Source organism: Theropithecus gelada, chromosome 7b, assembly GCF_003255815.1.
Source record: "Theropithecus gelada isolate Dixy chromosome 7b, Tgel_1.0, whole genome shotgun sequence".
Taxonomy (NCBI): domain Eukaryota; kingdom Metazoa; phylum Chordata; class Mammalia; order Primates; family Cercopithecidae; genus Theropithecus; species Theropithecus gelada.
Window position 1 is genome coordinate 93,001,886 of NC_037675.1, and position 25,978 is coordinate 93,027,863.

General features: G+C 38.5%; 1 protein-coding gene across 1 annotated transcript in view; it reads right to left on the minus strand.

The window, feature by feature from the left end:
* The window catches only part of CATSPERB (cation channel sperm associated auxiliary subunit beta), a 153,492-nt gene that overhangs the window by 10,745 nt on the left and 116,769 nt on the right, over positions 1 to 25,978 (minus strand). The window contains exons 20-23 of the mRNA XM_025392882.1: positions 23,951 to 24,090; positions 16,446 to 16,643; positions 14,266 to 14,376; positions 624 to 734 (exon numbers count right to left, since the gene is read on the minus strand). Coding sequence (XP_025248667.1) covers positions 624 to 734; positions 14,266 to 14,376; positions 16,446 to 16,643; positions 23,951 to 24,090 — 560 coding nt within the window. The remainder of the gene's footprint in view (positions 1 to 623; positions 735 to 14,265; positions 14,377 to 16,445; positions 16,644 to 23,950; positions 24,091 to 25,978) is intronic.

Genomic DNA, 25,978 nt, shown 5'->3' on the forward strand with positions numbered 1-25,978 from the left:
GTTTCGAACTCCTGACCTCAGGTGATCCACCTGCCTCGGCCTCCCAAAGTGCTGGGATTACAGGTGTGAGCCACTGCACCTGGCCCCAACTGCATATTTTACTCTTCTAATGCGAACTTTGATACTAACAGAATAAAATATTATTTGACACAGAAGCCTTCTCTTAACCAACATATTATACCGTCTTTCATTTGTGACTGTCAGCAGGCTGAGCTTGATTACAATGACTTTGCCTTCTATGTTCCAAGAACCTGATACAAGATACTCAAAGTTGTTTTAAATGAATCAATATTTACTATAACCTGGTATAGTGTTTTACAGACTACAAGTTGCTTTCGTATACATAGGGGTGTGTTTGGGTGTGGGCGAGTGTGTGTCTTTATACGAATGCTGTGGAATGGACAAGGTAGTGCAGGTATTACTGTTTTATTTTACCAATGAGGTTCATTAACTTGCAAGGTACATTTAAATCTGGATCTTTCTAGCTCAGTGTCACATTTAGCTCTGCATCATAATAAGACATTATTTATATGTCTTAGTTTTCATGTTTAACCCAAAGGCACATTTCAAAATCTTGTTGATAAGAAAGTATCCTATCTTCAGGTAATTAAAAATGATCTTACTTTTTCCCTGCAATCTGAGAAAGCAACAGCATGTGAAAACTTCTGATGCTTTGTGCAGTTACATTCCTCCCGAGTGGAAACATTAGCACACTGTTTGAATTTACCAGTTTTCTGCAAATAGAAGTAACAGATGTTGACTTGTTTTTCTGTGTTGCAGGATTTCTGCAAACTGATAAATATCTAATAAATATTTATTCCCTGAGTAAGCGAAATTCCTGAGAAGTTAAAAGGGGAAAGCAAGTCATTAATAATAAAGTAAGAATAGAAGTACAGTGTTTCTGAATTTTAATTGCCCCCTTGTGTGGTAATTTGAACCTGAGTATTACTCAGCCACTTACCGGTTTACCTTGTGCAGTTGCATGGGACCTAGAAAGGCTGTGTCATTCTGAATTCTGCATCCCAGGACTACCAAACTAACTACTCTTGGCCCCTGCCATTGCAGGGATCCAGATGGAGACCTAAAATGAGTGGCCTTGATGACGTGGGGCTGCACACTCTCCAAACCTACTATTTCATACTTGTCTTTCTTCATAGCATACGTTGATATTTTAAATCTCCACTCTATCTGCCCATTTGTCCTTCATTTATACTTGATCTCTCTTGCCATTACTTTATTTTATTATTATTATTATTATTATTATTATTATTATTTTTAGAGATAGTGTCTTGCTCTGTTGCCCAGGCTTTACTGGAGGGGCTCAATCATAGCTCACTGCAGTCTTGAACTCCTAGACTCAAGCAATCCTCCCATCTCATCCTCCCTAGTATTATAGTTGGGACTACAGGCACACACCACCACACTTGGCTGATTGAAACAAAATTTTTTTGGTAGAGAGTCTATCCCGACTATGTGATAGAAAAGAAAAACCCATTTTCTGGGGAGAAATTCAAGCCAGTTGCAGAAATTTGCAAGTAGTAAGGAGCCTACTGTTAATCCTCAAGACTTTGGGGAAAATGTCTCCAGAGACCTTCATGGCAGCCCCTTCCATCACAGGCCCAGAGGCCCAGGAGGAAAAAGTGGTTTTGTGGGCCAGGCACAGGGTCCCCATGCTGTGTGTAGCCTAGGCGCTTGGTGCCCTGTGTCCCAGCTGCTCCAGCTATGGCAGAAAGGGGCCAACATACAGCTCAGGCTCTGGCTTCAGAGGGTGGAAGCCCCAAACCTTGGCAGCTTTCACATGGTATTGAGGCTGTGTGGGTGCACAGAAGTCAAGAATTGAGGTTTGGAAACCTCTGCCTAGATTTCAGATGTATGGAAACACCTGGATGCCCAGGCAAAAGTTTTCTGCAGGGGTGGGGCCCTCATGGAGAACCTCTACTAGGGCAGTGCAGAAGGGAAATGTGGGGTGGGAGCCCCCACACAGAGTCCCTACTGGGGTACTGCCTAGTGGAGCTGTGAGAATAGGGCCAACGTCCTCCAGACCCCAGAACGGTAAATCCACTGACACCTTGCACCGTGTGCCTGGAAAAGCCGCAGACATTCAACATCAGCCCATGAAAGCAGCCAGGAGGGAGGCTGTACCCTGCAAAGCCACAGGGGTGGAGCTGCCCAAGACCATGGGAACCAACCTCTTGCATCAACATGACCTGGAGTCAAAGGAGATCATTTTAGATCTTTAAAATTTGACTGCTCTGCTGGATTTTGGACTTGCATGGGTCCTATAACCCCTTGGTTTTGGCAAATTTCTCCCATTTGGAATGGCTGTATTTACCCAATATGTGTAACCCCATTGTATCTAGGAAGTAACTAGTTTGTTTTGATTTTACAGGCTCATATGTGGAAGGGACTTGCCTTGTCTCACATGAGACTTTGTAACATGGACTTTCGGGTTAATGCTGAAATGAGTTAAGACTTTAGGGGACTGTTGGGAAGGGATGATTCGTTTTGAAATGTGAGGACATGAGATTTGGAGGGGTCAGGGGCAGAGTGATATGGTTGGCTGTGTTCCCACCCAAATCTCAACTTGAATTGCATCTCCCAGAATTCCTATGTGTTGTGGGAGGGACCCAGGGGGATGTCATTGAATCACAGGGGCTGGTCTTTCCCATGCTATTCTCATGATAGTGAATAACTCTTACAAGATCTGATGGGTTTATCAGGAGTTTCCACTTTTGCTTCCTCCTCATTTTCTCTTGCTGCTACCATATAAGAAGTGCCTTTTGAACTCTGCCATGAGTCTGAGGCCTCCCCAGCCATGTGGAACTGTAAGTCCAATTAAACCTCTTTATTTTGTAAATTGCCCAGTCTTGGGTATGTCTTTATTAGCAGCATGAAAATGAACTAATACAACGGTGAGGTCCCAAAAGCTCATTTTTAGCAGATGGTGAAGTCTCATGTCTTGTGAAGAGAAAATAGGGGGAAGGAAGGGAGAAAAAAACAACAGTAAAAAAAATAGAACAGTCCTGGAAAAATCAATATAGGCCACATTACTCTGAAGTCCATACATTAGTAGGCAGGTATGAAAGTGGCTTATGTATGTAAATAGGTTGTAGTTATTTTCTTCTGAAGTTTAAGTTGTCTGGCTTCAGTTTGCAGGGTTTTAAGAAAGCACAGCTTAGTTTTCAGTGACTCCAAATTAAGAAAAATGGGGAAAAAAAGAAGGAAAAAAGTTGAAAACATTATTTTGAAGACTTGTAGTCAAGAAAAATTCGAATTCGATCCAAAATATGGAAAATAATAAAAATTGAAAAAAACATTAGGGAAGACTAGGATCTAACAACAGATCTACTATAGTTTAGAAACATAATTTTTCTCTCTCCAGTTTCTCAGTTTTACTAAAGACAAATCATGGTATGACTGGTATGCTTTATTACACTTGGCCTAATTATTTATATATAGTACAGCAAGAATAATTATTTTTTACATAGGCTTTTAACTTGGCTTTGATGGAACTTTGTTCTATAGGAGGAATCAGATAAGACTTATTTATTTATTTATGTTTAATTTATTTATTTTTATTTTTATTTTTTAGTAGAGACAGGGTTTCACCGTGTTAGCCAGGATGGTCTCGATCTCCTGACCTCGTGATCCACTCGCCTCAGCCTCCCAAAGTGCTGGGATTACAGGCATGAGCCACCACACCTGGTCCAGATAAGACTTTTTTAAAGCCGAGCCCAGCCATGGATTTGTGCCATCAAATATCTATGAGTTTGGTGAATTTCCTCTCCTCTTGAGGATCCAAGATAAACCTGGGGCCTCTGTGCCTGTCAGAAAGTGACATTCTTTACTAAGGACAGGTCAGAAACTCTGTACAGGGACTGTGTACACAAACTATGAGGCCAATTTCCCAAGGGCTTTATTGGCTCCATAAGTCAAGTTTGATTCCTTAAAGAAAAGCACATCATTCCAGTCAAAGCCTTGGTAAAATAACCAGTTTCTCCAGTTGTGTCCTATTGCAAAAGAAAACTGATTCTTACTGCACTTATGCAAATAACTATATTGCCATAGATTAAGAATACTCACAAATAGTTTCCAAATTCTAGAGAAATCAGGTAGAGGGAAACAATTAGGTTCCAAATTTTATTCACAAAGTATACTTTACTCAATTGTTAAAAGCTGTAAATAGCTTAAAAGAAATGTTTTCTTAACTCTGAAAAACAAAAAAAGTATCAGCAACATTTTAAGCAAAAAGTCAAAAAGATTACTTCTGTTTTCTATTGGTTCAGTTAATTCGGTTAACTCCTATTCTGTTTGATAGTCATGAACATTTCAGCTCTCCATCAGAGTTCTGAAAGTTCCTTTATTCCAATGTCACAATTTCCAAAGTCATCAGAAAATCCGCATTTAAGTGCAACTGTTAGAGTCCTATAGCTAATTATAAATTCATCTGTTTTTTGTTTTTTTTTTGAGACGGAGTCTTACTCTGTCACCCAGGCTGGAGTACAGTGGCATGATCTCAGCTCACTGCAACCTCCACCTCCCGGGTTCACACCATTCTCCTGCCTCAGCCTCCCGAGTGGCTGGGACTACAGGCACCTGCCACCACGCCCCAGCTAATTTTTTGTATTTTTAGTAGAGACAGCATTTCACCATTTTAGCCAGGATGGTCTCAATCTCCTGACCTTGTGATCTGCCCACCTCGGCCTCCCAAAGTGCTGGGATTACAGGCATGAGCCACCACACCTGGCATATAAATCCACCTTTTAAAGAGCGTTTAAAAGAAGGCAAAACAAAACAATTGTCTATGGATGAAAAAACGTTTTAAGGCAGCCATAGTTAAAAGACACAATTGACAAGGAAATTTATTACCTCTGTGGCACACAATAATTTTAACATAACAATTATGAATGTTACTATAATGTACACTAAGGTATATCAGAATTACAGGAATTTCCTATAAATTTGGAACACAATTAGATATGTATACAAACACAGCCCAAAGAAAACCAAACACCATTTCATATTTGACAATGCTTCCTGTATAATTTTTATACCAAAATAAGCCAAGTTATGTCATTTTTGGACTTAAGGAAACTAATGTCTTAAAGGACTAATTAGGTTAGATAAAGACATAATTTTTTTTTTTTTTTTTTGAGATGGAGTCTCTCTCTGTCGCCAAGGCTGGAGTGCTATGGCGCCATCTCAGCTCACTGCAAGCTCCGCCTCCCAGGTTCATGCCATTCTCCTGCCTTGGCCTCCCAAGTAGCTGGGACTACAGGCGCCTGCCATCACGCCCAGCTAATTTTTTCTTGTATTTTTAGTAGAGACGGGGTTTCACTGTGTTAGCCAGGATGGTCTTGATCTCCTGACCTCGTGATCTGCCCGCCTCAGCCTCCCGAAGTGCTGGGATCACAGGCATGAGCCACTGTACCCGGCCAAAAAGATATAATTTATAATTTGCTTTTGAAAAGTTTGTCAAATATAAAAGGTTTAAAATACTTGATATTACAAAATAGGATTACAGGTCTTTGAAAAGTCATTTATTTAACCAAAGTGATAATTCCAGCATTCCAAAAAAAGCAAAAACCTTCATTACTTGAGTTGAGACTTAATTTTTTAAACAAGAAACCCTAATAAAAACAGCATGAAGCCAATTACATTTGTTTTTCAAAATTTTATAAACAATCTACAAAATTTAATCTTGATTATAAAATATAACTTCCATAAGCCTTTTATAACCTTTATTAAGAAGTTCTTTAATGCTTCAAGAAAACCTTGTTAATCTGACATAGGTGTCCATTTACTGGTTTTGCAGCAGTGTGCCTTTGACATTAATAATTAATTTATAGAGAAACTGAACTTATTTTATCTTTCACAATTGGCCCTTACAATCTTATGTGCCCACCTCTTCTGCGATAGTCCCTGGGCCTTGAGGAGTTGAATGGCTTTAATATCCTGCCCCGTGTCTCAGGAATGCAGTTTGTTTTAATTTGTATCTTCTATGGGGCCTGAAGATAAGGCTTTAATTGCTGTCAGTGTTTAAGATTTAGCAGGACTTGGTGTCCTTTTTAGACTCAGGAGTTAAAGCCCTGTAACTCAATGTTACAAGGACTTTAAAAGCACATACAGGAAGACACATGGATGTAATAACATTAATTTAAAAATTTGTCGGCCGGGCACGGTGGCTCAAGCCTGTAATCCCAGCACTTTGGGAGGCCGAGATGGGCGGATCACGAGGTCAGGAGATCAAGACCATCCTGGCTAACACGGTGAAACCCCGTCTCTACTAAAAAATATAAAAAACTAGCCGGGCGAGGTGGCGGGCGCCTGTAGTCCCAGCTACTCGGGAGGCTGAGGCAGGAGAATGGCGGGAACCCGGGAGGCAGAGCTTGCAGTGAGCCGAGATCTGGCCACTGCACTCCAGCCTTGGTGACAGAGCGAGACTCTGTCTCAAAAAAAAAAAAAAATAAAATAAAAAAAAATAAAAATTTGTCTCAGTTCTTTTTCCTAAGCAAACCAAAAATAATAATATGACAACTTGATTCTATAAAAGTTTTTTTTTTTAAATGTATAAATCCTCTTGTTGTGACTTATACTGACTATTCATGACATGGTTGTACTTTCTGATTTGTTCTGAAACTCCTTCCTTTTTAAACAACCAGTTATTTTATTTTAGGACTAAATTTACCACAGAAGATTCTTTCTTATACAAAATTATTTCTCTTTAAGCTTTTTTACCTAAAAAAAAAACCTCTTTATTTTTATAACTTTCTTTACATCTTTTTTTATTCCTGGCTCCTTTCACATTGTTTTGTATATAAGCTTTAACTAAGCTTTGAATTAGACAAAACTTGTTCACTTTTTTTTAAAGGACACTTTTTTTTCTTTAGTAAGAATGTTTTCTTACAATATATATTTATTGGAAAATACCCAAATAATGAAATAGCTATTATTTAGTTTAACTTTATATTCTAAATTGTGACCAGTTTGTCTATAAGTATTTATCCCATTATATTTACCTAATTGTTTTAATTATTTACCTAGATTATTTATGAAAACTGTGACAGTCATGATTTAAAGTTATGAAACTGCCATTGCAAAATTATAACTGAGACAGTGAGAAAAGATTTGACTGGCTGGGTGTGGTGGCTCACGCCTGTAATCCCAGTACCTTGGGAGGCCGAGGTGGGCAGATCACAAGGTCACAAGGTCAGGAAATCGAGACCATTGTGGCTAACATGGTGAAGCCCCGTCTCTACTAAAAATACAAAAAATTAGCCAGGTGTGGTGGCGGGCACCTGTAGTCCCAGCTACTTGGGAGGCTGAGGCAGGAGAATGGCATGAACCTGGGAGGTAGAGCTTGCAGTGAGCCAAGATTGTGCCACTGGCACTCCAGCCTGGGTAACAGAGCAAGACTGTCTCAAAAAAAAAAAAAAAAAAAAAAGATTTGACCTAACTGATTCCACACTGCTCTTAACCTGCAAGCTGTACTTGTTCATTCCTGGGCATAGGATGAACTAACTTTGGAAGGAACTTAGTTTATAGTTTAGCTTTGAAACAAAGATGATAACAGTCCTTTCCCAAAACAAACCTCCTTATTGTCTGTGGATCAGACTGCCTAAAGCCACAGGATTAGAAGTTATGGTAATCTTACTAAATTCAAGATGCACCTATTTTCATTAAACCCATATCAATGTTTTATTTATTTAAAATTATACAAGCAAAGGTCATTCTATTTTGGGCTAGGTTTATAGTTTTGTAACCCCTATGCCAAATTTTGACATCTTTTAGTATTTGGCAGGGATAAGTATGAAATTGCTTGATTAATAAATGCAAACAAAAATGTATGCTGGGCAATTCTTAAGACATTTCTAATATTACTTTACTAATAATTTTAAAGCTAGCTATTTATTATAGATTTTACTTAAGTTATATAAACTTGAAAAAGCATTTGACTAGTTTTTGCTTTTTCAGTGTCTTATTTAAGTGCTTTTATTTTTGTAAGCCAATTAATTAGAGCTTTTATATGTTTTAGTAGTGAAACATTCTGTACACAACACATAAATACAATACATATAAAAATGTATTAGGCATGCCGATGCAAGTACGTTTTGTAAATTTACAAAATCCCCCTTACCTTTTTTTCCTATCTTAGACTTTCAGATTCTTGTTAACTTGTTTCACAACCCTAGGCAGTTGTCAGCTAAATAGCCTTAAGTTTGCACATTAAAGGAAACAACTCAGGTGAAAACCAAGTAGCAAAATTTACATCATAAAGTACAGAGAGAAAACATCTGGTGGTGCTAGAGGGAGACACTTTTATTTTTCTTTGAGCCAAATTAAACTTACTCTTTCTTAAAAACCCAAAAGTAGGCTGGGCGTGGTGGCTCACGCCTGTAATCCCAGCACTTTGGGAGGCTGAGGTGGGCGGATCATGAGGTCAGAAGATCAAGACCATCCTGGTTAACATGGTGAAACCCTGTCTCTACTAAAAAAATACAAAAAATTAGCCGGGCGTGGTTGCGGGCACCTGTAGTCCCAGCTACTCGGGAGGCTGAGGCAGGAGAATGGCGTGAACCTGGGAGGCGGAGGTTGCAGTGAGCAGAGATCGTGCCACTGCACTCCAGCCTGAGTGACAGAGGGAGACTCTGTCTCAAAAAACAAACAAACAAACAAAAAACACCCAAGAGTAGCCTCTGTTGCAAACTATTTTAGTAAAAAAAAAAAAAAAATTCAGGTGAAAATGGAATTCAGTCGACTGAGAAGAAAAAGAAAAAGAAAACTTTTGCTCAAAAAAAGGACAAGGTCTTAGGAGAGAAAAACAAACAAAAAAACCCAAAACATGAAGGCCTTTCAAATACAAACATGCACTCATATACACATAAACGCACACATCTTGGATGTTAGCCCTTTAATTAAGCTAACTTTTAACCATTGAGCTCCTTTAAAAAATTTTGTTGAAAATCTTATTACCATATTTCAGCTAGGACAAAATGCTGCTAAACTAACAATTATCACACAAATTATATGATTTCTGTATAAAGCTGAAATTACATGATTTATACAGAAATTATACGATTTCTGTCTAAGTATCAGAGCACTCTAAATGTAAGCAGAAATGAACACCAGCTGTTGTTAAATGCTAACCTTAGTCATTTAAAAGGAAACTGCAAGACAGAATCCTAAACCAGTTTCTGACCTACTGACGGGTCTCAGGCTGTAGACTACTCTCTACCATACTAGAAGCAGGGGGAAAAAAACCTCATCTTCCCTGTTGAAAGTAAGCTCAAACTCCATAAAGGAGTTACCTGCCTTCCATTGTCATCGAAGCAGGAAAAACTTGCCTTCCGTAGGAAGCAAGTAAAACTCCAAAAAAAGAGGAGTTGTACAGCAAAATAAACTTTAGATCTTGACCAAGTTTTGGGATATCAGGGATTCACTAGAGGGCGTGCTCTCAGACCTCAGCAAATTGTCCTATTGGTTTGAGTCATAAACTTAGCTCAAGCTGGTACCAAGCACCAATAGGAGATTTGTCAAAGGTCAGGGGCATCTCCACTCAGAATCCCTTCGTGGTTACCAAAATGTGAACCTAGAAAATCTAAGAAAGGTCTCAGTTAATTTAGAAAGTTTATTTTGCCAAAGTTGAGGATGTGCCCGTGACACAGCCTCAGAAAGTCCTGACGACATGTGCCCAAGGTGGTCAGGGTGAAGCTTGGTTTTATACGTTTAGGGAGACATGAGACGTCAATCAATATATGTAAGAAGTACATTGGTTCAGTCTGGAAGGGGAGGACAACTTAAAGCAAAGGCACAAAACTCAAGTGGGGAGGGAGCTTCCAGGTCACAGAATGGTGATACACAAATGGTTACATTCTTTTGAGTTTCTGATTAGCCTTTCCAAAGGAGGCAAATCAGATATGAATCTATCTCAGTGAGCAGAGGAGTGACTTTGAATAGAAAAGGAGGCAGGTTTGCCCTAAGCAGTTCCCAACTTGAGTTTTCCTTAGTGATTCTGGGGGCCCAAGATATTTTCCTTTGACACCACTGAATGGATATAGCACATTTTGTTTATCCATTCATCAGTTAATGCGCATCTGATTGTTTCCACTTTCTGGCTATTATGAATAATGCTGCTATGAAGTTTTTGTTTGAACATATGTTTTCAATTCTTTTGGATATATCTAGGAGTGAAATGGCTGGGTCATACAGTAACTCTGTTTTGACTTTTTGAAGAAGCACCAAACTGATATCCATAACAGCTGCACCATTTTGCATTCCTGCCATAAATACATGAGAGTTTCAGATTCTCCACATTCTCGCCAACAATTATTTTCATTAAAAAAACAATTATTATAGCTATTCTAATGACTGTGAAGGGATAGCTCAAGTGATTTTGATTTGTATATCTCTAATGACTAAGATGTTGAGTATCTTTTCATGGGCTTGTTGGCTGTTTATATATCTTCTGTATTAGTCCATTCTCATACTGCTATAAAGAAATACCTGAGACTGGGTAATTTATAAAGAAAATTTTTGTTTGTTTTTGTTTTGTAAGAATTTAATGTGTAAACAAATACAGAAAAATAAGCATTTTTAGCAACCAAACAGTTTTGCTCAGGGTAGCAATTTTAAAGACACTTCAACAAACACTTTTATGTAAGACGCTAATTCTGCAAAATCACATTCACTTTCCTATGGAATAATTTCACAGTCTCAGATTTTAAGCCAGAAAAATGAGATTCATGCTGGTAAAGCAACCTGCAAATCCTGCCTGTTCTCACAACTAGTATACTTTAACATTGTAAAAAGATCTTCCAAAGTGGGGAAAGGCTCTCAAAGGGGATGACTGATGCCTCCCAGAGTAAATCCTTGCCCCAAGGGGCTGCCCTGCTATCTGCAAGACTAAAACGGTCATGAAAAATTCACAGCTAAAAAAAGAAATAAACTTTGCCTTCGGTGTATTTGCCCGATTCAAGTGGTTATTAGCAGATTTATAATAAGTAGGTAAACAGAACAATATTGATAAGATTTCTGAGAACTAAATGGTATTTGGCTCTGGTACTAAGGAGTTGAGAGAATAAAACACCTATGTTAATTATCAACTGCAAATGACAACTTTATGTGAGACTTCTATTCTAAGGCTTACTTGATTCATGTATTCCATTTAGAATCTTAAATTTTTCTGATACTTCCTTTAACAAGAAGTAATTCACAAATGGTTAACAAGCACTAAACTAATAAGATAGGTCCTCACACCATCTTGAATTATTTAAGAAAGTATTGCCATTGAAAGTGATCTTTTTCCTGAGAAAGTCATGTTGCAAAATGGCACAAGACAATACACATTTTCTCTAATTTTCTGCAGGAATACAAGATAGGAAAATCACATTACAATATATTTTGTGAGGAAAACACGTTTCTTAAAATCGTGTTTTCAGTTACTCTCCAAACCACAAATTTTTAGAGGGTGAGAGCCAAATGTAAATGAAGAAGTGATCTTTATGGCAAGAGAATGAATACATATGGTAAATTTTGGTTGGTGTTTACACAATTTTTGTAGGAAATTGTTTATGAGTGGAGACACTAAGGCACAGAAACAACCAAGCTCAGGTTCAAGGTTAAGTTTAATAGTACAGGTAGAAATAGAATCTAGGGATCTGATTCTCACATTAGAGGATAATAATATCTTCCTAAAGGGGAAAAATAAATTTTTTTGGTAGATCACATTGATAAATCATTTTTGAAATATACAATATGAATTTCCTTGAAAATCTTTGGCTTTATAGGCTGAGGTTGTTAGTTATTTTTTCCCCAAAAATATATAAAGTTAGGGGAGCTAGCTTTAAAGTTAAACAAAAAAATTAATCTTAATTTCAAAATGACCTGAGTTCATTTTGCATTTTTATATCAATCAATTGTGCAGCTTGAGTACACAAAAGGCCACTACACTTCCCTTCATAGAGTTCACACACGCATTAGTCTCTACTAAAAATACAAAAATTAGCTGGGTATGGGTGGGTGCCTGTAATCCCAGCTGCTTGGGAGGCTGAGGCAGGAGAATTGCTTGAATCCGGGACGCGGAGGTTGCAGTGAGCCAAGATTGCGCCACTGCACTCCAGCCTGGGTGACAGAGCAAGACTCCGTCACAAACAAACAAACAAAATGCAGATTTCAGGACGGTACCTCATAGTTTCTGATGCAGTAGCTATGAGATTCAGAAAGATGCATTGAAATATTTTTGGGGTGGGTGCAGTGGCTCACGCCTGTAACCCCAGCACTTTGAGAAACCGAGGCAAATGGATCACATGAGGTCAGGACTTTGAGACCAGCCTGGTCAACATGGCAAAACCCCGTCTCTACTAAAATGCAAACATTGGCTGTGCTTGGTGGCACACGCCTGTAATCCCAGCTACTCAGGAGGCTGAGGCAGGAGAATCACTTGAACCCAGGAGGCGGAGGTTGCAGTGAGCTGAGATCATGCCACTGCACTCCAGCCTGGGCGACAGAGCTAGACTCCATCTCAAAACTAAACAAAACAAAAAATATTTTTGAATAATTCTGGTTCAGGATATGCAGGGCTGTACTGTTCAGAAGCCCTGCACTCGATGACACTATTTAATTTGCATGTCTTTTTGCTTAAGATATACAAATTCTCACCTAGTAGAGTCCATGAAGCTACCATGCTTATCTTGTGCATTGCTGTATCTTCAGAAAATGTCTGGATAGTGCCTGATAACACTGGAAATGCTGAAATTAACACTTGTTGGATGCATAAAAGACGGGGTAGTAATCATTAGGTGTACATACATTCCCTATTTAACTCACAAGAAAATCCTGGGGGAAAAACCTGGGAAATGAAGGATTTCCATGTAAATATAGTACAGTCATATTTCAGTAGAGGAGGTGGTTCTAGTGACACATCAAGGTTTGTCTTTGGGAGAAACTGGACGTGGAGAAGAACTCAGTATCATAGTTAATCACTGCCTGGAGCAGAGCTTCTTAACCTGAAACTCAAGATTTCACTAGAAGTCTGTTCACTTCCTAACTGCGTGTGTGTGCATGGTGGTGAATGTGCATTAGTATATTTCACAATTTTAAAGCGTTCTCTAAGTCTGTCACTGTTCTGGGCACTGGGGATATAGTAGAGAAGAAATAGATAAAAACCTCTGCCTTATCAGCTTACCTTCTCAAGGGGTCAGAAAGACGAGAAGTAAAATAAGTGAGTAAAATATGTAAAACCGTAGTAAGTGATATGGAGAAAAATAAGGCAGGGAAGGAGGGGAGACAGTGGAGATGGGGGTTATGATTCTAAATAGAGTGGTCAGAGAAAGGCTTACTATGATGGTGACTTCAGGAAAAGCACCTGAAGAGTCAGCCATGTGGTATCAGGCAGAAGAGCATTCCACACAGAGGGATTTTCTGCAACTGTGAAGGCCATGGGGTGGAAATATGCCCAGCATATTGGAGAAACAGCAATGAGGCCAGCATGGCTAGAGCAGATCAAGCTGGGAAAATCAGGTCAGATGTAACGCCAAGGCCAAAGTCCAAGGAGGACTTTATAAACCATTGCAAGAATTTAGTTTTCACTCTGAATGAGATGGGAAGACAGTGGAGAGTTCTGAGCTAAAGAAACACCAATTTTATGTATTCATGTACGTGCACATGTGTATGAATGAATATGACTGTCTGTCTGTGCATGTGTATGGGCAGGTGGGTGCATTTTTCTGGAGAGATTCCACAAGCATCCATGTGGTCTCCTTGAGAAGCTGCCCCACGCTGTACTTTTCCTCTGAACCTAAAGTCTCCTCCCTTGTCTCCTCCCTCCCTCCCCCATTCCATCTTTAGAGAGGCAGGGTGCTGCTGGGAGTTGGTTATTTTCTAGGCAGAATCTTAGCAGGAGTTTAAATGTGCCGGCATTGGAGCAGGCAGTTTTCTTCCCTTCTGGACATCATTCCGTTCACAGAGCTGAAGAGCTGGGGGCTCCTTTCATTTGAGAAAAGATGCTCTAACCCCATCAATGAAATCCAAAGGGGAGTCAGGGAGAGTCAAGGGGGAAAGAGTCCATTTAGACTCCTTGACTCCAAAACTGTATTCAGAAATAGCTGTAAGAGGACGGGCTAAAGTAGAAGGAGGAGGAACAGAGTAGTAATCATGATAATAACAGCTGCACCTTCTCATTTAACACTCACAGCTATATATATAATTTTACTGAATGATTTCCTGAATTCAAATAAATGCTAGTTTATTTGTAAAAAAGTTATTTACCTTTGACAAGTGAAACAGGTTTCTTGGTATGGGTTTGCTAGGATCTGCATGATAAAAATTATCTGTGAGTGGAATAGCAATTCCCATATTAGATGGAGGCCTGTAGTTTATCTGCAAGTGATTAAACAAAGAAAATATATAATTCATTATTATGAAGTCTTTAATTTATAGATCTTGATTTTCTAGAAAACAAATCAATGCAAAAATTCCATTTTTAGCTACAGGTATTAAAGTAAATTTCTCCCCCAACTTTTCTACCCCTCATTTTCTGGAATTTCAACAATTTTAACCCATGGTAATATAACTTGTAAATAAGTGAAAAAACTGCCATAAAGTCAATGCAATAAAGTTTAAACACTTTATCAAAGAGTCCCAGTGATGTATCATAGTTAGTAAATAATTCTTCAAGTTTGGTTATTTGCTTTTTGTCACAAAGAAAATTATAAGTAATAAGTTAGTTGACAAAGGGCAACATTTTATGTTTAAAAAGAGTCATAAATTCTGATAAGGCAAAAGTTAAAATTATTACATTGAAATGGGTAGATATATAGTTGAACAACACAGGGGTTAGGGGTACAGACCTCCTGCATGGTCAAAAATTCACATATAACTTTTGACTACCCCAAAACTTAACCATTAATAGCCTACTGTTGACCTGAAGCCTTACTGGTAATATAAAGTCAATTAATATATATTTTGTATGTAATATGTATTATATACTGTATTCTTACAATAAAGTGAGCTAGAGAAAAAAATGAAAATGCATTTATAGTACTATTCTGTATTTACGGATAGTATAACTTTACATCATCTGTTTATAAGGTGAATTGTCTGTCTGAAACCCAGGGAAACTGCAGCTGAAGAACCTCAATCTACAGTGTACTTCAAGAAATTCAGCTTTTTTTTTCTTTTTTTTTATGTCATGACTTTTCTCTGCCTCTTGGGAGTACCTTCAGCATCACTGGTGGCACTTCATATGGGACCCATGGTGTTATTTAAGGTTTACGGTGTTACCCGATGAAAAGTACATTAGAGACACGAGAGGTCACTTTTTATTGTGATTTGCAATTTACTGGCTAGGTGAACTGCTCACGTGCAGATGAATAGCCTCTCAGGGCATTTTAAAGGAATACTGGCAACATTTGAGTTCACCCAAGTAGCACCAGGAAGTGGCTACAAAATTATTACAGTAGTACAGTGTGTACTACAGCTGATTGTATGCAGTTATGATTTCATACTGTATCTTTACGTTTGCTTACATTTCTCCGGCTCCATGTAGGATCTGTGTTTGTGTGTGTAAGTTTTGATAAATTTTAACTTTTTGTGCATAGTATATGATAGTAAGTGATAAAATAGACTAGTATCTATATATAATTTATGCATTCATGACATATCCAACTTTTTATTAATTTTTTAGATGTTTCTTTTTAAAATGTATGTATTTATTTTTGAGACAGAGTCATGCTCTGTGCTCTGTTGCCCAGGCTGGAGTGCAGTGGCACCATCTCCGCTCACTGCAACCCCTGTCTCCAGGGCTCAGCCTCCCGAGTAGCTGGGATTACAGGCGCATGCCACCATGCTGGGCTAATTTTTGTAGTTTTTGTAGAGATGGGGTTTCTCCATGTTGGTCAGGCTGGTCTCGATCTCCTGACCTCAAGTGATCTGCCCGCCTTGGCCTCCCAAAGTGCTGGAATTACAGGCATGAGCCACCGTGCCTGGCCAATTTTTTCTACATTTTTAAGCTATGAGGTTTGTCTGTGAATTTTTTCAATTGTCACAAAATTCCAAAAAAAGTCCAATATATTTCTTGAAAAAAATCCGCATGTAAGTGGACCTATGCAGTTTAAACCTATTGTTCAAAGGCTGATTGTATCAGCTTAGGACAAGTCAATGTAAGGGAAAATAGTTGAATATATCACAAAAGCCAAAGGTCACACCAACATATAAAGTGTAAAATGATAATAATAATGACACTAAGTTACCAGGAAAAATAATTGTTTCAGAAAGCTTTTACAGTTTGGAAATCATCATCACATCCTCAAAATGACATGAGGATTAAAAAATAACTGTGAAGTGTTTTGAGCCACTCACAAAAGAAATGCTGAAACTGAATGGGTAGGCAATCACACAAAAGTCACACAGCATTGCTTCTTAAACCAATATACTTAGATTTTTTTTACCGGCAAAGTTTTGATGAGGTTAAAACCTTGACTGTCTTTATGAACTCCACTAATCCAGTCTTCAGACGGGATAAATTTGCTAGGAATGTGATGCATAGATCTGAGATAACTACAGCTGCTTTTCAGTGTTGGCACCATGGTCGTAACAAAGCACTCAACAGAGGCTGACCACATAATAAATGCCATTGAAGTTGAACCCTGGAAATAACCAAATAAATGAAGGTTATTTAAAGTAACTGTTACGGACTGAACTGTGTCCAACCAAAAACCACACGTTGAAACCCCAGCCTCCAGGATCTCAGAATGTGGCTGTATTTGGAGATAGGGCCTTTAAGGAGGTAATTAAGGTAAAATGAGGTCATTTGGGTGGGCCCCAATCCAATGTCACTGGTGTCATCTTATAAGAAGAGGAGATTGGCCAGGCGCGGTGGCTCAAGCCTGTAATCCCAGCACTTTGGGAGGCCGAGATGGGCGGATCATGAGGTCAGGAGATCGAGACCATCCTGGCTAACCCGGTGAAACCCTGTCTCTACTAAAAAATACAAAAAATTAGCCAGGCGCGGTGGTGGGCGCCTGTAGTCCCAGCTACTCGGGAGGCTGAGGCAGGAGAATAGCCTGAACCCAGGAGACGGAGCTTGCAGTGAGCCGAGATCGCGCCACTGCACTCCAGCCTGGGGGACAGAGTGAGATTCCGTCTCAAAAAAAAAAAAGGAGAGGAGATTAGGATATAGACAACACAGAAACTGAGGGGCAACCATATGAGGACACAAGAAGATGGCCACACACAAGCCAAGTAGAGAGGCTGCAGAGGAAACCAACCCTGCTGATATCTTGATCTTGAACTTGTAACCACTAGAACTGTAAGAAAATAAATTTCCATTGTTTGAGTCACCAAGCCACCAAGTCAGTGGTATTTTGTTGTGGCAGCCATAGCAAACTAATATAGTGAAGAATATAGAAAACTAAAAAATATAGAAAAAGAAGAAATAGAAAAAGACATGACAGAAGTAGAAAAATATTTGACCATAAAGATCTGTTTGAGAATAAATCACAATAGAAGACATATTCTTTTCCAGGAAGAAATATATTACAATCTAATTGGTTTTGGGAAGCATTTGGAAATAAGCTAGGAACCTGAGGACCAGCTGGGCACAGTGGCTCACGCCTGTAATCCCAGCACTTTGGGAAGCTGAGGTGGGTGGATCACCTAAGGTCAGGAGTGCAAGACTGGTCTGGACAACACAGTGAAACCCCACCTCTACTAAAAGTACAAAAATCAGACGGACGTGGTAGCATATGCCTGTATTCCCAGCTGCTTGGGCGGCTGAGGCAGGAGAACTGCTTGAGCCCGGGAGGTGAAGGTTGCAGTGAGCCGAGATAACACCACTGCACTCCAGACTGGGTGACAGAGCTAGCCCTCTCAAAAAAAAAAAAAAAAAAGGAACATGAGGACTGTAGTTAATAATAGTGTATTATATTCAGAACTTAAGTATTTTTGCTGAATCAGCAGATTATAGCTGCTTTTACCACATTGGGGAAAAATAGGTGCCCATGTGAGGTATTTATTCCACAATGGTAATCGTTTTACTACATATATGTGTCTTATAACAACACATTGTATTCCTTAAATATACACAACAAAATTTATTTTAAAATATTTTTAAAAGACTTATCAAATAAATGCCATTATTACATCCAACTCATCTCGTTGAGGCTTCCTCATTCACTGATGAGCCCCTGAATATTTGGTTTGATGATATGAATAAAATAACTTTGATTGTTTACTGTTTACTCTTTCTTTTTCTCTTTCTTTCTTTTTCTTTCTTTCTTTCTTCCTTCCTTCCTTCCTTCCTTCCTTCCTTCCTTCCTTCCTTCCTTTCCTTTCTTTNCTTCCTTCCTTCCTTCCTTCCTTCCTTCCTTCCTTCCTTCCTTCCTTCCTTCCTTTCTTTCCTTTCTTTCTCTCTCTCTCTCTCTCTTTCTCTCTTTCTCTCTTTCTCTCTTCCTCTTGTTCTTTCTTTTTCTTTAGAGACAAGATCTTGCTCTGTCACCCAGACTGGAGTACAGTGGCACTATTATAGCTTACTTCAGGCTTGAACTCCTGGGCTCAAGCGATCTTCTCACCTCAGCTTCTTGAGTAGCTAGGACTACAGATGTGTGCCACCACACACAGCTTTTGAAATCTGAAATTTACTCTTAGCAATTTTGAAATGTACAATACTCTATTATTAACTATATTCACCATGCTGTTCAAATAACTAAAAAAACTTTTTCTAAATTTTTTGTAGAGACGGGGTCTCGCTGTGTTGCCTAGGCTGGTCTTGAACTCCTGGCCTCAAGTAATCCACCTGCTTTGGCCTCCCAAAGTGTTGGGAACACAGATATGAGCCACCACACTTAGCCTGATTGGTGTACATTTTGAAAATGAAATTCACTTAGTAATCACTGTATTTCATAAAGATAGATTTTTATCTAGATTTTTGCTAGATTTTAAAAATACATGCACAGTAAATGTACTTGATCTTTGAACAATATTAAACAGCAATACAATTCAATAAATTCTATTTACAATTCTGAAGTATTTTTGGAACTTTAAAAATGTAGAAATACTAATAACCGTAGTGATATAGTAGGTTCTGGTAGCAGTCATTTTGTCCTGTCCCCATACTCTGTAGCCCTTAAGAATAGTGTATTTTTATTACTTTTGTCAAACACATTGACCCTGAATCTAAGCAGAACTCCACTACTAAAGGAAATACAGAGGTCTAATGGCAAAAGTTAAGCTATAAGGAAGCAAACAGAAAAATCTGGAATGTTGGAAATTCTATAGTACAACTGACCCAATTTCTATAATTCAATGGCAGGGGAAGAAAATGGAGTAGTAGCTGCCTTCAAATAAAAGACTTAAAAGATAAACAACCACATACCGTGTGAATCTTGTTTTTATCTCAGTTCAAACAAACTGACTATATATATATATATTTTAAGAAAATTAGGGAAATTTGAGTATGAACTACATTTTATACAATATTAAAAAGTATTTTTAAAAAAATTTAGGGATGATAATGGCCATTGTCATTATGTGGGAAATAATATACATTTTTTTAGAGGTGTGTATTGAAATATGTAGGCATGAAATCACATGCCTGATGTTTGTTTTAAAATATGTCAAAACAAAACAAATTAAATAGGGATGATAAAACAAAAGTAGCACAATCTTGACTATTATTTAGTCTGGGTAATGGATGTATGGAAGTTCTACTTTTGTCTATATCTTAAAGTTTTCATGATAAAAAAATTTTAGAATACGTAAGAAAAATATTGACTTGAAAGGATTAAAACATACAGGTAAATGGAATGAGCACGTGTCTAAAAGTCTATATACCATGTGTCCTAATTTTAGGGAAAAAATAAGAAAATATTGTAAGTTAATAGTTACGGAGCGTTTTCTGGGTGCCAGGCGTTGTTTTAGATATGCTATTTGTAGTATTGTTAGAGTAGGCAGAAGTGAGCAGGAAGAAGAGCCCCTGGGGAAGGAATCCTTGGAGATGCTGCCCACTGATTGTCAGCACTGCCAACTGACAGCAAAGAAAAAAAAACAATGGCTACAATGGCAACTTCTGGCCTCTTGGACTGGGCTGATCAGGTTTATCAGGCCCTAGCTGGAGATAACTGTGGTAGGGACTCTATCTGATGACAAGCACCGCACTCCTCCAAAATCTTGCCCTAGAGTAGCCTTTTGCTCATTATAATACTAAAAAGCACACCCTGGGTGGAGAATTTAAATGCTAATGAGACATACGATGCGACGTGTGTACTAGCACGTGCAACCACAGCGCATGCGCCCAAGGGACCACTCGAAATATGCTTGCAAGTAACACCCCCTCATGGCCCTTCATGAATAATCATGTAAGATTCTCACGAAGAAGGTTTCACCAACGCTAGCGGGAGCTGGATCGTTCTCTCGAGCAGCCAGCTCTGAGCGTATTGTCGCTTTAAATAAATTCCCTTGCTGCACATCTCTTGGCTGAATTTTTTCCTCCAAGAAGACAAGAACTGAGGACCCCACACTCCTCCTGGTAACATTATCATATTTAATTCTCAAAACAACCATATGAAGTGGCTATAATTATTGTCACCTCCATTTTATAGATGAGGAGTCTTAGCCACAATAGAGTAACTTTCCCAAGGTCACCCACAATACCAGAAGTGAGAGCCAATCCAGGTAGTCTTCTCTAGGGCTCACACTTTTATCCTCTGTTCTGAACCTCTACACTGCCTTTTTAAATACGCAAAATGTTAAAAGTGCTTAGTCATCCTTGAAAGATATGGCTAGGTGCAGTGACTCATGCTTGTAGTCCTAGCACTTTGGAAGGCCTAGGTGGGTGGATCGCTTGAGCCCAGGGCTTTGAGACCAGTCTGGGCAACATGGTAAAACCCCATCTCTACTAAAAACACAAAAATCAGCCAGGCATAGTGGGCCTGTAGTCCCAGCTACCAGGGAGACTGAGGTGGGAGGACTGCTTGAGTCCAGGAGCCCAGTACTTTGAGAACAGCCTGGGCAACATGGTAAAACCCCATATTTACTGAAAACACAAAAATTAGTCAGGTGTGGTGGGCCTGTAGTCCCAGCTACTAGGGAGACTGAGGTGGGAGGACTGCTTGAGCCCAGGAAGTCAAGGCTGCAGTGAGCTGTGATCACACCACTGCACTTCAGCCTGGGCATCAGAGAGAGACCCTGTCTCAAAAATAACCAAAACAAAACAAAAGAAAGATAGAATTAAGCATATTTTTCCTTCTCTTTCATAACTTATATTCTAAATTTGCTATACTTATGAATATAATGTGGAATAATTAAATCAATCTGGTTAACATAGCCATCACCTCGAATATTTAATCATTTTGTGGTGAGAACATTTAGAATTTACTCTCTTAGCAATTTTGAAACATACAATACTCTATTATTAACTATATTCACCATACTGTGCAATAGAACTAAGAAAAACCCATATTCTTTCTGTCTGAGATCTTGTACCCCAGGGGTCCCCAACCCCTGGGCTGAGGACCAGTACCAGTCTGTGGCCTGTTAGGAACCTGGCCTTAGAGCAGGAGATGAGTGGCAGACAAGCAAGTATTAGTGCCTGAGCTCCACCTTCTGTCACATCAGCAGCAGCGTTAGATTCTCATAGGAGCTTGACCCTTATTGTGAACTGCACATGCGAGGGATCCAGGTTGCACATTCCTTATGATAATCTAATGCCTGATGATCTGAAGTGGAACAGTTTAATCCTGAAACCATGCCCCCGCATCCCAGTCCATGGACAAACTGTCCTCCATGAAACTGGTTCCTGGTGTCAAAAAGGGTGGAGACCACCATTGTAACCCTCGACCATCCTTCTTACCTCCACCTCTGTAACCACCATTTTGTTCTCTGCTTCTGTGAGTTCAATTTTTTAGATTTCACATATAAGTGAGGATGTGTGGTATTTATCTTTCTGTGCCTGGCTTATTTCATTTAGCATACTGTTCCAATTCCATCATTTTGTTGCAAATCACAGACTTCTTTTAAAAGGCTGAGCAGTATTACATTATGTATATATTCCTGTACCACATTTTCTTTATCCATTCATCTCTTAATGAACTTTTAGGTTGACCCAGTAACTTGGCTGTTGTGAATAGTGCTGCAATAAACACTGCTACACAGACATCTTTTTGACAAACGGATTTGAAATATTTTGGGTAGATGTGAAATTGCTAGATCATACAATAATTCTATTTTTAGTTTTTTGAGGATCATCCATACTGTTTTCCTTTTTTTTTTTTTGTTTTTTTTGAGATGGAGTCTCTCTCTCTCTGTTGCCCAGGCTGGAGTGCAGTGGTGCGATCTTGGCTCACTGCAACCACTGCCTCCCGGGGTCAAGTTATTTTCCTGCTTCAGCCTCCCGAGTAGCTGGGACTACAGGCGCCTGCCACCACGCCTGGCTAATCTTTTGTATTGTTAGTAGAGACCGGGCTTCACCCGTGTTAGCCAGGATGGTCTCGATCTCCCAACCTCAGGTGATCTGCCCACCTTGGCCTCCCAAAGTGCTGGGATTGCAGGCATGAGCCACCACGCCCGGCCTATCCCGTTTTCCATAGTGACTCTACTAATTTGCATTCCCAGAAACTTTGTACAAGGGTTCCCTTTTCTCCACATTATCACCAAAACTTATCTTTCATCTTTCATCACTTTGTACCTCATAAACTGTTAATTTACAATAAAAAAATAAAAAGGAAAAATGCCGAAGAGCACATTTATTCCGTATCTGTATCTAGTCCTTTCCTGCGACTTTTTGTGGTTCTCATTTACTGAATAAAGTAATGCTAATGAAGGGTTTATGCCCTGGTAATTGTCCACTGTTAAAAAAAATGACTTGTAAATTTGTAATTTGAAAAATGTTTGCTTTTCCTGAAGAATTGAGATATTTCTTCCTCTTAGATACTAGGAGTTTAGTAAGCTACATGTGTTTTATTTTTCACCATTTAGTTTTCATTTAGTAGCTCATCTTTATTCTATCACAATTTCAATAAATCAATCATATTAAGTACATATTAAGAACATGATATGAATAATAAGCCTTTATTTCAACTAGTGAATTTCTTATTATTTAAAGTGTTCCCTTTTTTTTTTGAGACAGTTTCACTCTTGTTGCCCAGGCTGGAGTGCAATGGCACGATCTCAGTTCACTGCAACCTCTGCCTCCCAGGTTTAAGCGATTCTCCTGCCTCAGCCTCTCGAGTAGCTGGGATTACAGGTATGGGCCACCAAGCCCGGCTAATATTTTTGTATTTTTAGTAGAGATGAGGTTTCTCCATGTTGGTCAGGCTGGTCTTGAACTGTTGACCTCAGGTGATCCACCCGCCTTGGCCTCCCAAAATACTGGGATTACAGGCGTCAGCCACCATGCCCAGCCCATGTTCCCTATTTTTAAGCAGTTGAAGGAAGAAATGTAATTAACCTGTATATACGTATAGAGTGATAAAAAGAAGTCCAAGTTAAACAACAACAAAAAAAGAAATGGCCTCAATTGCTACTGTTTCTTGTTAGTTTTTTCTTTAATTTTTAATGGGATATTTGCAAAATTTATAAATTGAACATATTAAATTGCCAAGATTTCACTGTGTTTTGGTCTGCAAAAGAGTAATTTCATATAGCTCAACTTAATATTTTTGTGGTGAAAAAATATGATTCTGAAATGTGCAGTTACCTTTAGTTGCATCTCAATTTTTCTTTTGTTAAGTTTGATAAATCTATAAGTAATTACTAAAAATATTATGTAGGACATAAATCTATTTTTATAAAATTATTACAACGTTTTCTTCAATATATTTATCCTTGTAACCCTATACTCTTATGTGTGTACTTATAAACAGAGATGTCTAAAATGATGCTCATTAAATATTAATAATAATTGCTTTAGAAAATTTTTTCATTAGTAAGAATGTTTTGTAAATGAAGAAAATCCTACCTGATGTAAAACTTTGCTAGCTGCAGAAATTGCTATTAGATAACTGTCAGTATCATCAAAAGCAGCTTCAGCTTTAACTTCCAACAAATTAGGGTTTCCAACAAACACAGTCAGTAGTGGTATTTCAAGCATTCGAAAACCTATGGAAACAAGGTTAACAGTTAATCTTATATAATGAAATCTGTAAACTCAATTTAATGATTGGCTAATCAGATTTTAGAACAAAAACAGAATCTATTCTGAAGGTTGCACGATGGCTGCACATAATTAGCAATTTATATAGAGTCAACTTTAAGAGTTCTGTTACAGGAATGGGTCCTGATCCAGACCCCAAGAGAGGGTTCTTGGATCTCGCACAAGAAAGAATTCAGGGTGAGTCCATAAAGTAAAGTGAAAGCAGGTTTATTAAGAAAGTAGAGGAATGAAAGAATGGCTACTCCATAGACAGAGTTACTGGTTGACCATTTTTATGGTTATTTCTTGATGATATTTTAAATAAGGGGTGGATTATTCATGCCTCCCCCTTTTAGACCATATAGGGTAATTTCCTGATGTTGCCATGGCATTTGTAAACTATCATGGTGCTGGTGGGAGTGTAGCAGTGAGGACGACCAGAGGTCACTCTGATTGCCATCTTGGTTTTGGTGGGTTTTGGCTGATTTCTTTACCGCAACTGTTTTATCAGCAAGATCTTTATGACCTGTATCTTGTGCTAACCTCGCATCTCATCCTGTGGCTTAGAATGCCTTAACTGTCTGGGAATGCAGCCCAGTAGGTCTCAGCCTCATTTTACCCAATTCCTATTCAAGATGAAGTTGCTCTGGTTCAAATGCCTCTGATAGTTCTCAGAAAAATTCTTTGCAGATATTTTCTCAGAGAAATGTTTCCCTTGTTCCTCAGCCTGGTTCTCAAATGCTAATCAAGGTCTCCGATAATATTGGCTACACCGAGTTGGTTGACTGAGTAGAAAAACTGAAGGGTACATGGTCAATTGAAAGGGCTGCCAGTCAACTGTTGCCAAGACAAAATTCTTATGCATTTCAAACAAAATATTTCACCAGATCAATTTCTGCCTGCAGGCCACCTGTTTGCAACTTTGCCATACTGAGGACTTCAATGGAAAAACAGATTTGAAATACTATGTAGTCTAACTGGCATCTTTACCAATCAATAAACCAGAGTTCATAAACACCTACAGTTGTTTCCCTTAAACCAAAGTGACCTAGCCAGTGCTTCCTAGCCTTTACCTGGAGATTTTGTTGAAATACAGATTGAGCAGGTCTGGAGTGAGGCCTGAAGTTCTGCATTTCTAACAAGTGCCCTGGTGATGCTAACACAGGTTCAGGGACCACACCATCAGTAGACTGGACTAGATTTTTCCACAGAAACAGGCAACTTAGTTGATTTGTTGATTACTATTTGCTTCCATCAAACTGAACATGTATAACTGACTAAGCCCTTTAATAAGCAATTCAGTATATTTTAAAGGGAAAATAATTAGAACATTGTGGCGCCGGTGATAGAATGTAGAGAGATTACAATGGAACAAATCTCAAAAATTCAGAAATGGTCAGAATAATAGGTAAATTGTATATTAAGATAAAGTTATATTTTGAAATCAGTAGAGAAAGGATGCATTAGTCAATAAATAATATTGGAACAACTAGCTAACCATATATAATAACCAAAATAGAATAGAGGTAACCTAAAAATTAAATGGAAAGTTAAAACCATAAAATTAAAACTCTAAAATTACTTGAAGGAAATAGGGACAATTAGTCATACAATCAACAAGAAAGGATTTCTAAGGGTTTCAGATAGAAGAAAGGTTTTCAGGACATTTAATCCACGATACTGAGGGAAATAGATGTTCTCAATTTTTTTCAAAACTTCTAATTTTCACTTATATAAATTACTTGGTTCTGTTTTTTCAAATAAGCCTTTTTTTAAAAAAAATAGCATTTTGTCCTTTCGTTATGGTTCCTATATCTTCTTTTACTCTGAGAGTTTTACGCATACTTATTTGAT